Source organism: Carettochelys insculpta, chromosome 18 (assembly GCF_033958435.1).
Source record: "Carettochelys insculpta isolate YL-2023 chromosome 18, ASM3395843v1, whole genome shotgun sequence".
In the NCBI taxonomy this organism is placed as follows: Eukaryota; Metazoa; Chordata; order Testudines; family Carettochelyidae; genus Carettochelys; species Carettochelys insculpta.
This window is the reverse complement of record NC_134154.1, coordinates 23009330-23020974: the sequence shown is the minus strand read 5'-3', so window position 1 is coordinate 23020974 and position 11645 is coordinate 23009330. Positions and strand designations below refer to the sequence as shown.

The 11645-nt window shown below is 53.4% G+C and overlaps 1 protein-coding gene across 1 annotated transcript in view; it reads left to right on the top strand.

The window, feature by feature from the left end:
- The first annotated feature begins 3829 nt into the window (after positions 1 to 3829).
- The window catches only part of TMEM132B (transmembrane protein 132B), a 463877-nt gene continuing 456061 nt past the window's right edge, over positions 3830 to 11645 (top strand). The window contains exon 1 of the mRNA XM_075012547.1: positions 3830 to 4069. Coding sequence (XP_074868648.1) covers positions 3988 to 4069 — 82 coding nt within the window. The 5' untranslated portion in view covers positions 3830 to 3987. The remainder of the gene's footprint in view (positions 4070 to 11645) is intronic.

Genomic DNA, 11645 nt, shown 5'->3' with positions numbered 1-11645 from the left:
GCCTAGAGGGACCCTCTGAAAAACAAAACAGGTCTTTATAACCAACTTTATTCCTGTCTCATCGAGCTGGAAGGGACCTTGACAAGTTATAGAGTTCAGTCCCCTGCACTGACAGCAGGACCAATCACCATCCCTGACAGATGATTTTTTTTTAATCTATTTATCTCAGATCCCTAAATGGCCCCTCAAGGACTGAGCTCACAACCCTGGCTTTAGTAGGCCAGTGTTCAAACCACTGAGCAGTCCCTCCCCTTGTTATGGGACAAACGCATCCTGCCACTGTTAAAACTATCAGCATAAAACCCACCTAGGGACTAGGCGAAGAGGGCCCTCCCCAAAGTTTCGGCCGACCGCTTCCACTGAGGGGGAGGAGCAATGGGGGACAGGCTCTGAGTGAAACGGGCTGGGGAGGGGGGAAGCAAGGCTGCGTCTACACTTGCATTCCTTGTTTGAAAAAGGTATGCAAATGAGGGAAATAAAATGCAAATGAGGTGCAGATTTGCATATATGGCACCTCATTTGCATATTCTTATTTCAAAATAGCTTCTTTCGAAAGAAGAAAGCCAGTGTAGACGCTGCTCTTTTGAAAGTAAACCCTATCTTTGAAAGATTCCTTCTTCCCTTTTTTTTTTATGGGAAGAAGGATTCTTTCGAAGATGGGGTTTACTTTTGAAAGGGCAGTGTCTACACATGCCACTTGCTCAGAAAGTGGCCTGAAATATGCTAATAAGGAAAGGATGTAAATTCCCTGTGCCTCATTAGCATAAGGTCACATGTTTTGGAGTCTGGAAGAAACTCTTCCAGACTCCAAAACAGCATGTAGAAGTACAGCCTTTGGGGGATCGTCTGGAAGGAAGTCCTCCTTCCGGAGGCCCCTTCTTCCTGAATATTTTCAGGAGAAAGTGGCATGTGTAGAAATGGCCCACTGGTTTTCTTCTTTTGAAAGAAGGTATTTTGAAATAAGAATATGCAAATGAGATGCCAGCTATGCAAATCTGCACCTCATTTGCATTATCAATTTCCCTTGTTGGCGTACCTCTCTTGAAAGAGGAATGCAAGTGTAGACACAGCCCAAATGAAAAAAACCAGCGAGTAGAGTGAGGGTGAAGGATCAGGGATCCAGAAGGGGACTTTGAGCAGAAAACCCCTGACAGCACCTGCCCCCTCCTCACCAGTGTCTAAGGAGTCAGCGGACAGTGCCCCAACGATGCCTGAGGGCTGGAAACAGGCCCTACACCTTAGACCAAAGGAGTAAGGGAACCCAGGCGAGACGTTCTGCTGAATATTGTTTTGGGGAGGATGGGGGAAGGCAGAACAGGAAGAGCCTGAGACCAAAGAAGAAAAACAGGAGAGCGAGCGAGCTTAAAGGAGCAGCTGAAAGCAGCACATCTGTCCCTGCAGGAAAACCGGGGTGAGAATTTGCGTGTGAGGTGCGAGCTGAACAGCATGTAACTGTGGTCAACAAAAGAAGCCATTTCCTGCCATTCCATTCCTCTGGCTTCAGCCACACTGGACTTTGGAATTTCCTTGATGCCGCATGGCTTATTGACAAAGAAATGCCAGATGCCCACCAATTTCCACTCTGCCTTAGGGCCCTGCACTTTGCGTGGGTGCTTGGGTCAAAAGGAGTGATGCCACCGGATTATGGCAAAAAGAGCAGGTGCGTTTTAAACCGCGTGGTTGCTGCTGTGGTTCTGCGGAGTTTTGTTCACAGAGAGATGCTGATGGTACAGAACAAAGTCAACCCGTGAAGGTAAAACAAAAAAATAAATTTCTCTCTCTTCTATCCCCTAAGAAAACCCTATGAGAACAGAAGCTTTGTGCTCTGGGCAGCTGCTGTCACCTGTGGCCTTTCCATTATAGTGCTTGATATTATTGCTACGACCATGTGCGGGCGTGACTCCAGAGGAACTGCAAAGCTCATTGGGTTGATTTGCCACGTTCTGCAGTGATCTGACTCCACTCTACAGCATTCTAAAGGCTCCAGGTGGTGTTGCTTGAACCTGGGGGAGTCCTGGGTGTCCAAGGGAGGCAGAGAGCCAGGCCTGTAGCTTTGCTTTTGGGGATGGAAGGCAAAGATATGCTCAGTGTTACTGCAGCACCAAGTCTCGGAGTTTCCTCCCAATCATCCCTGAGGCGGGTGAGTCGCTGCATGCCCTGTCTGCGGCACACAGTAAAGGAAAGCTATGGGCAGCAGAAGCTTTTCCTTCCTGCTGCTGTGCTCTGGAATGTGTCATTGGGCACCCCTGCCCCCTAGAAACGGGGTGCCTATTTCACTAATTAAAAGTTTCTTCTGACTTTGTTGCAGTGTCTGTCCTTATCGCTCAGGCTTCCACTCGCCAGCTCCAGCTAGGGGGACCGTGATGAAAAGAGGCAGGGGGACGGTCACCCAGAGAAGTGACAGCTATGTTTTGGGTTAGCTCTTGGTACAAGGGTGTCTCTGTGCGGGCAGGGCCTGTGCTTGCCTGCAGGTGTGTATAGTTTCCAGCCTAGCCTGAGCCCTGCTCTCATGCTAATGGAGAAAAGCTTCAATATTTCTGGACCGAGTTTCAGTTTTTCTGGGGCCAGGCAGGTTTTCATGGCAGCTGAAGGCCTCTTGAAGGATTGCTCATTATTTACAAAGCTGCAGGCTGCCAACCAGGTGCATAATGAAGGTGTGTTTAAGGGAACACTGGCTTGATTGCCATTCTGTTGTTTTCAACTCTGGGCCTGGCCTTCATTGCTCTGTACCTAAGGAGCAGCCCCTGGGAGTGGTGGCCTAGACGAGCTTTGTGACAACAGCAGAACGTGAAAACCTGTGGAAGTGAGCGGACTGGTTCCTGAGAGCTTTTATGGGAACTAGCCTGGGCCCAGCTAGAGTGCTTTGAACGTGACTGTGAGGGGAGAAAGCCAGTGTCCCCTCTCCTTCTTTCCATCCATGCGCATGCCCAGGAGAAACACAGGCTGACAGCTGTGAGGGCTCTGCTAACCAGCTGGGCAGCACCTGACTCCCTGCTGGGTGGCTTCCCAGGTGCTCGGTAAGGGAAGAGCGGAGAAAGCCAACCTGCTGACCCCGACTGTCCCCTTGTTTATTAGTGCTGCCTTACCCAGCTCAGCCCCCCAGCCAGGACTTGGCCTCTCCTGCAAACTGCCCCACATCTGCTCTGGGCCCAGCCAGGGGGGCACTGGGAGCCTGCGGCTGCAGCTGAGGGTAGGGGTGCTTTGATGGAGCCCCTGCATTATGCGGTCAGGGCAGCTCTGGAGGGGTGGGAGGGGCTGTGTGCTCCCCCAGGATGAGAGGTGCTCAGAGCCATCCCCACCCTTGTGTTTCACAATCACCCGGTCCCCAGCAGTGGGTCTTGCCTGTTGCTTTGCCTTTGTTTGGGTGGCGGGCGGGGGTTAGTGCTGGCTGACAGCCCCCTGCCCCCCGGGTCCTGGGTGAGGTCCCCCTGTGTGCGCCCCCCGTGCCCCCCGGCAGTCCGGGGGAGGGCTCCTGCAGCCGCAGCCCCGCTCCCCGTCCCCAGGGCAGCGTTGGGGGCCGCAGCCCCCGGCAGGTACGTGCGCCTCCCGCCCCTCCCCCGGCCCGCCGCCCGCCATTGGCCCCGCCGGCTCGTCACTCGCCGCCCCCAGCCCCGGGCGCCCGCCGCTCGCAGCTGCGCCCCGCTCGGTGGTGGGACGGGCAGCGCGGCCCGGCTGGAGCGCAGCCGCCGCCCACTCCCCCGCCGGGGCGAGGCGAGCCGAGGCGAGCGCGGCGATCTGGCGCGAGCAGAGCCGGGGGGATGCGGCGGCCGCCCCGCCAGGGGTCGCGGGCGAGTCCGGCTGGGGGTCCTCGCGGCGCCGCCTGGAGACGAGACGGCGGCGCCCGCGCCCTTGCGCCGCGGAGGACTGACAGCTGCGCCCTGGCCCGGCCCGGGTCCGAGGGGGCGGCGCGGCGGTGATCGCTGGCGGCTGGAGCCGGCTCCACGGGGGAAGCGGGATCCCGTGGCTCGGACCCCCAGCGCCGGCACCATGGCTGCGGGGAGCGGAGCGGAGCGGCTGGTGCCCCGGTGCCCCGTGCTGGCGCTGGCGCTCGCCGCCCTGCTGGGCCCAGGTACCCCGAGTTTTCTTCCTTTCGCGGGGGCGCGCGGGTGGGGAAGTGGGGGGCGCAGGGCGGCCGGGGGGGCAGCTGGCGGGGGTCGGTCCACGCGTGACCTTCCTCCGGGGTCTCCCACGCGCGTGTCCTCCCGGGAGGAGCAGCTCCGGGCGGCGCAGGTAAACTTGAGAGAACCCCACCTGCCCCCCCCCGGCCGCAGGGGTTTGGGGGTGCGGGGCTCCTGGCCGGGGCCCCGCTCTCTCGCTGGGGGGAGCTCCCCGCATGCTGCCCATGGGGGGCGGTTCAGTCCCCGCCCCGGTTCGTGCCCCTCCCAGGACCCCCGCTAGCTCCTTTCAGCTCTTGGGGGAGCCCCCGCCGCCGCGCTCGGGAAAGGGGGCGGGAGGGGTCTCGGGCAGCTGCCTCTGGGCTGGGGCCATGGGCGGCAGGCGCTGTTCTCCCCCTGCGGCCGTACCAGCTGGTGACCCCCCGGAGGAGGTGGGGCGACGGGCGCCGGCTCTGGAGCTCCGCGGGGCTGCTCGCCCACTCTGGCCGTCCGCCCCTGCCGCGGGGAGCTGCGTACCGGAACGCGGACCCGCTGCGTTCCCCCCCGCCCAGCTGTGCGGAGCGCAGTGCCCGGGGGAGTCCCGGGGTGCGGAGCCGCGTTCGGGGGGGGCGGGGAACTCGCTCACTCCGCGAAGGCCGGGCCGTGAGGGCTCCCCAGCGCTGCGGAGGGAAACTTCCTGGGCGGGGGCGGGCGCTAGGGAAGGAGCCCCGGTGCCACCGCTCCCCGGCGCGAGTCTTTGCGGGAGCTGGGCCTGAAAAGGGGCCGGAGCCGGTTCCCGGGCGAGCTGGGCACCTCCGTCCCCGGCCACCCGCGGGGCGCTAGCCGGGTCCCGCGTTCCGGCCCCGGCTGCCAGCGGCACCGCGCTGCCCCCAGCGGCCTCCCCGGCTGAGTTAGGCGCAGGCTGTGCCGGGGAGTTGCGGGCTCGCCACGCTCCCCCCGCCCGCTTGCTCCGGCGTTGGCGCGCTCCGGACCAGCCGCGCAGCTCGGCCTGGCGGCGCCTCCATCTGGTTCTCCCCAGGCACCGCGGCTCAGTCCTAAGGAAGGCCCCTTCGAACCCCCGGGCGGAATTCCTCCCAGGACCGGCACCTGTGGGTGGAGGCGTTTCACGTGGCCGGGTGGGGCAAAGCAGAACCACCCGAGAGTGTGATGCAGGCAGAGGGCAGTGAAGATCCTGCTGGGGACAGCTCGAAGGAAAGGAAACGTTTCCCAGTCCTACTGAGAGAGGTGGGAGGGCAGGGGGAGAATAGCAAGGACTTGCCAGACCTCAGTAGCCCTAGTCCAGGGTTTCTTATGCTTTTTGAGACCACAGGACAGCAAACAATAATATTCCCAACGCAGAGCATGGCTGGAAATTTTCTTCAAAAAATTGTGGGACAAAAAGCCAAAAAAAAAAAAAAAAACCCAACCAAAAAAACCCACACAAAATAAAACAAAACAAAAAACCCCGCCCTCCACCCCCGCAATAACATACACAGCAAACCCACAAGGAAGTCATTTAATCAGGTACCATAGTCCTGAAAAGTAACACTGTGTCTGGTTTTAAGAACAGAAGATCTGTACCATCAGTGCCTGACATGGAAAAAGTGCCAGATGCTGGTGGCACACCTGTGAGAGGTTCACGGCACACCACTGTTCCCCAGAAAACAGTTCCAGAACCACTGCCCTCGAGCACAGAAGCTCTGCCCAATAATCTCCATGCCTGTGAGATGGCACTGATGCCTTCTCCCGTCTGGCACTGTGGCACCTGCCATGGGAGACTCATGTTGGGACTTTTTTAAGGCTCCAGCCAATACACAACTGGTGTTCCTCTCCCTGGGAGCACCTGCCAGTGCTTTAGTACCTTTTGCTGGAGGACATGAGCAAAGGCACCTGGAGCTCACCGCTTGCCAAAGGGGCTCCCCCAATGAACAGCTGTAGCTGGGGTGGGGAATGCAAAACTGTAACACCTGGGCCATGGTGGGGCAGGGCTGTGTTACATGCAATGGTCATTTGTAGGCTTTGGACGCTTGGAGATCCCAGCTGCCTGAGAAAGACCCAGCCTGGGCTTTTGTGATGGAGTTAAAGCTGCAGACTGGTGGTTTGCAGCCTTTTCTCTTTTGTGGACTCTTAGAAAGATTGCAAATGCAGCTGTGGATGCCTTTGGAAATCTTAGATGCTAGCTGTGGCGCTCCGAGACACAGGTTGAAGTATGCTGCTGGAGAGAGAGGCAGCTGCAGCAGCAATGGAGTGGGCTTTTTCCCTCCTGCATTGTAATGTGCATCTCCTTTCTTTGACTTCTTTTTTACCACCCCCTCCCTCTTGTGTGGGTAGCTACCATGGTGAGCCTCGCTGGTGTGGGTGTGATTCCTGCAGCACTCTGAGTGCTTCTCCATATGGAAGCCCACTTTGGCACAGTTTGCTGCTGGAAATGTACCATTTGAGCAAACTCCTGCCAGGTTCTACCTGTGCTCTTTAAACTGTGCTGTGGGCTCTGGAAAGAAGCTGTGCAGCTGCAGTTCATGCTGGGGTTTGGTGGGCACCGCCACAGTCCAGTGCACCGATTTACTATGTACAGCTGGCCAGTGTCATGGGAATAGAGTAGAGATTCCTCTGTGCCATGGGCAGGGGGTTAGAATGAGAGAAAATCTGCTTTAGAAATTGAGACTCCTCCAAATCTTTGCCTAGAACATGTCTGCATTTTGCACGCTTGCTGTAGGCCACTAAGTGCTGAGGGCTTTCCGCAGCTCTTGCGTTTTGGGAGGAGACCAGGCATGAAGGTGCAAAAGTCATGTCTGGATCTGGATTTTGGACATCGCAAAATTCCGGACCATTGAGCCCTGGGTTTTGGGTTTGGCTGACTGTGAAGACAAGAACCATTTGTGCCTGCCGTATGACTCTGTTCTAATACAGCTATTAGCCTGCTTGAAATCCAATACCCAGCCCCTGAGGAGGTGCATGTGGAGGGTTCTCACTCATTGCTTTTTTTGTTGCTTGCTCCCAATGATGCCATTAAAACCTGTGACAACTCAAGACTGCTTAGGGGAATTGTAAAGCTCACTGGTGGCATTTTACTCCTCTTGGTAGTTCTCCAAGTTCTACCATTCTTGTATTTACAACTGTGCTAAGTAGCATAGCCTGAAAAACTTGCATGACTGATACCTTCCGGAAGCAGCACTTCCTGGGGCAACACAAAATAACACCCGGACTTCAGTGCAGCTCTTTCCCCCTTGGTTATATTTGATGTCTTATCCTTGCTTCTGCGTTTGCTGGCCCTGCGCTTTGGCCAGAACTTGAAGGTGAAATGCCAATGGGCTACAAGAAAGTTGAGTTTGTGTACCTTTCTGGCCTGCTTGTAAGCAAAAGGGGAAAGGAATTTGATGAACAAACTGATGGGCCTGAGACTGCCAGCCCTGGTTCTGCTGAGCCAGGAGGTTCAGAGCCTGTGCTGCTGAGATGCTGGCAAAGATTGGGGTCCTTTTGCTGAATAAACTTCCAAACTCTTTGAAATTTGTTCATAATAGCGAGAATATTTTCAAATGATCCTGCTCAAAGCACCTGGCTGCTCTTCTTTACCCTCTAGGTACCGAGAAAACTCCACATCTCCTCTCTAGTTATAACAAGGAGACTGTACAATATGTCTACTCAGGGAAAGCTGTTTGATCATTCTGTCTTTTCTTTCTACCCTTTCCAGGCAGAAGATAGCGAGCAGTGCACAAATGTATTGAATTTCAGCAGCAACATCGTTCCCTTTCTTGTTTTTTTTTCCTTTATACCTTTCCTTGCTTCTATCGAGCCCTGCTTGGACCAGGGATATTCATATCTCAGTGGTGCAGGAGCCAAATGAGCAATGAAGATTACCCCCAAGAGCCACAGTCATGTGACTTCATTGGTTCATTGGCTGTAGTACTGACACTTAAATATTTAGTGTGTGTGATGTACATAATCACAGCAAAAAGACTGAGGAAGTATTTTGACTGCCTCAGTTGGTTCAGAACCTATTAAAAACATCCTGATTGGTTAATAATTAAAGCACACAGTGTTTTAATACTGTGCTGCAAAGAGCTGCAGGAGACATATTAAAGAGCCACTTGTGGCTTGAGAGCGCCAGACTGGGTATCGCTGGCTTAGACTGTCATTCATTGGAGAGCCTGGAGACTGTCATTACCTCGCACAGCCTTTATTCTACGTATCGTCTCCCTTGACTTCAAGGAAAGAGGTGAAGGACCAATAAGGAGGTTTAAGAGGGAATGATGGGAGAGGCAGGTAGGGGGACAGTTTGGCTTCAGGATGTGTTCATTGCTTTCTCTTCACGGGGGAATGCTGCCTCTCCCCCTGAACAAGGTGACCTACCCTCTGAGATGCATTCGACCCCTGCAACAGGGGGATGCTGGGTCTTGCTTCCTGGCTCACTAGTGGGGGTAGTGTGTTAACTTTCCTCTGGATATGAGTGTGCATGGGTCTTGGTGAAAGGGAAAGGAAAAAATGTCCTGCTGGGTCAGACCAGTGGTCCGTCTAGCCCCGTATCCTGTCTTCTGACAAGTGTCAGAGGGGTAGCTGAGATAGTCTGTGTCTTCAAAAACAACAAGAAGTCCTGCCGTACCTTATAGACTAACAGATCTTTTGGAGCATAAGCTCTTGTGGGCAAAGACATGGTCATGCGTCTGATGAAGTGGGTCTTTGCCCACAAATGCTTATGCTCCAAAAGATCTGTTGGTCTGTGAGGTACCACAGGACTCCTCATTGTCTTCTGATAGCAGCCAATATCAGGCGCTTCAGAGGGAATGAAGAGACCAGGTAATCATCAAGGGATCTGCTTATCGTTGTGGGCTCAAGAGCGGAGGTCTAGGGTAGCATGGACTTTGCAGGGAAACTCTGGGAACAGCCAAGACTGAAGGGGAAATGCCAGCTTGCTGCTTTTGGTGGTGTTGCTTGCTGGTACTCAGCCCAGCCTGTGGAAAGGGGGCCATTTTGGATGAAGTACTGTACTGGGTGTGTGGTAAAGGAGCTGGAGTCCACAGGCTGATGACAAACTCCCACAAAAAACAGTTGCTGCTAGCTGGATAGGCTTTGGACCAGAGAGGTGCAGAACAATAACAGGCAGGGAGACCTTCGCAAGGTTTCCTTCTGCATGGTTTAACGAGAGTTTTAACAAGTGACTTTCAGGAATCCTGTGTGATACCCGTTACTAATCCTCCCCCGCACCCAGCATTTCATGTGTTTAATACTGCCAGATCCATGGCAACCTGGCCTTCGTTCAGATGGCTATGCAGGCACCTCTGCAGCTCAGGCCAGTTCTGCTCTGTGTTCTCATCGCCATGTCCTGGACATCGTTCTGACATGGACTGGACTTGTTTGTTCACTGGTGCATTGCCCAAATTGCTTTGTGAGTGTCCAGTGGAGAGGTCATTCTCCGTTCTCTGGTGGCACAATGACTGGAGCATGTGAGGCTTTGAGCAGGGTATGCTCACTGGCTGCTTGAGGGCTCTTAGTCCATGCTTTGGAATGTATCTTCATGGTAGTGGCCCTTGGCCTGTAGTTTGGGCTCTGCCAGGCTGTCTCTAAGGTTATGTGAGCAGGTATCTTGTGGATACCCTGGGTGAGTTACCTGACTCTTCACATCCCTGGTGTTCCCACCTGTAACCCTTTCCATCCCTAAGGCATTGCAGGGAGGGAGAGCAGAGTGGGACTCTCTTTAGAATCCCTCCGGATATTTCTGAACTGGTTGTAGTGGTCACGTGTGATCAACAGCAAGGTCCTGTCTCTTTCTGTGCAGGTGAGTACACATCAGTTCTTGTTGGGTGGGACAGAGAGAGGTTGGAACTGGGTCTTCCCTAGTTAGCTCACTTTTTGTTTCATGAATTTTCGGCCTTAATGGCTGTGAAATGTGCCCAGGCGTACCATTAAGATCCTTTTGTGCAAAAGAGCACTTGGAATAGAAGTGGTGGAGGGAGATCATATCAGCGTTCACTCTAATTTTGCCATCCAGGGCTGAATAAATTTTATGTGCACCAGAGCATGTGTGAATGTGCACCACCAGAAGAAACGTATGCTGCTGGTTGTGGGTGCTCTGCTAATCTGCCAGGCAGCCCTTGAATCTTTCATGGGCAGCCACCCAAGCACTTGGCTTATGGGTAACAGTGGATGATGTGTGTATCTATCTATTTTTCTAACGACAGAATATGGGAGCGTTTTTATGCAGAGCCATCTTTGAAACAAAAAACCCAGTGCATCTGTTGCACAACAAATCTCTAAAATGTGATCACACATGCGGATTATTTCTACAAATTAGTAGAGCATCCATTAGATTTAAATCTGTCATCTAATCAGGTTACTCTTCACAATGGACCTTTTTTGTACGTGTCTAAAATCATATGCTGCCTCCTGCTAGGGAGGTTGTGGAATCTCCATTGCTGGAGATATTTAAGAACAGGTTAGACAGATACTTATCAGGGATGGCCTATGTAGTGCTCTGTCCGGCTGAGAGGGTGGGAAACTGGACTCAATGACCTCTCGAAGTCTCTTCCAGTTGTAGTGTTCTATGATTCTATTATTCTAAGATCCGCTAAAACAATATATTTCAGGCACTGTGGAGTTACATCACCTCAGTGTAAATATGGTGCAGTTCTGCTAAAGTAAATGGAGCTACTCTGGATTTATGGCATTGTTACTACAATCAGAAAGTGGTCCGGGAAGGGTCCTGTCCTGTCCTTGCTCAATATTCTTTACTCTAGACTCTTCAGTCAGTGTTGCTGCAGCCTGGTTTGGTACATTTCAAATAGTAGACAATCATTCAATGTGTTTCAATTTTTCGATCATTTTCTTCCATTTGTTAAGCCTGGCCTCAGCGCCCGCATTCACTGAGAGCAGACTTTTAGCTGATCGATGGTCTCTCTTTAGGTTTTGACTCCAGAATAGCCACATACAAAAATCCATAGAGCCCAATTACATTTGGTGAAGGTTATTATTGGGCATGATCAAGGCTTCAAGAGGCTCACTTCATATGTTGCTCTTCTCTGTGACTAAACTGACATTGATGGAGTTGGTGCTTGCTTACTCCTTATAATGGAACCATATAGGGAGAGGCAGGCGCTGCTGTAGGAATCGCTGTGGGAAGAGGGTGTGGAGGAGGGAAAATTGTCTGAACAATTTATGGAGTAATCAGTATTCTGGGACTTCGCAGAGACAAGGATTTGCTTTTCCATGGCAGGAGCAGCGTGTCCAGTCCTCAGATCCTCAGCATGCCATCTGCATGGAGATGTCTGGGGAAATCCTAACAGCAACGAAGGGTCTTGTGGCACCTTATAGACTAACAGGAAAGTTTTGAGCATGAGCTTTCGTGAGCACAGACTCACTTCATCAGATGCTGGCTTCGCTGACCTCGGAGGGAATCCTCCCACTGCCTGCAGGATCTCACCTTTGTTTCTGTTGTCCCACGCTCTACCTTCCTAGTCATGTGCCTTCAAAGAAGCCCTGATGCTAAGGACTTGCTTGCTGGTTGTTGCTCTTGTTTGCTAAACTGAGTTGCTCATGGGGTGGAGTGACTATGTACAG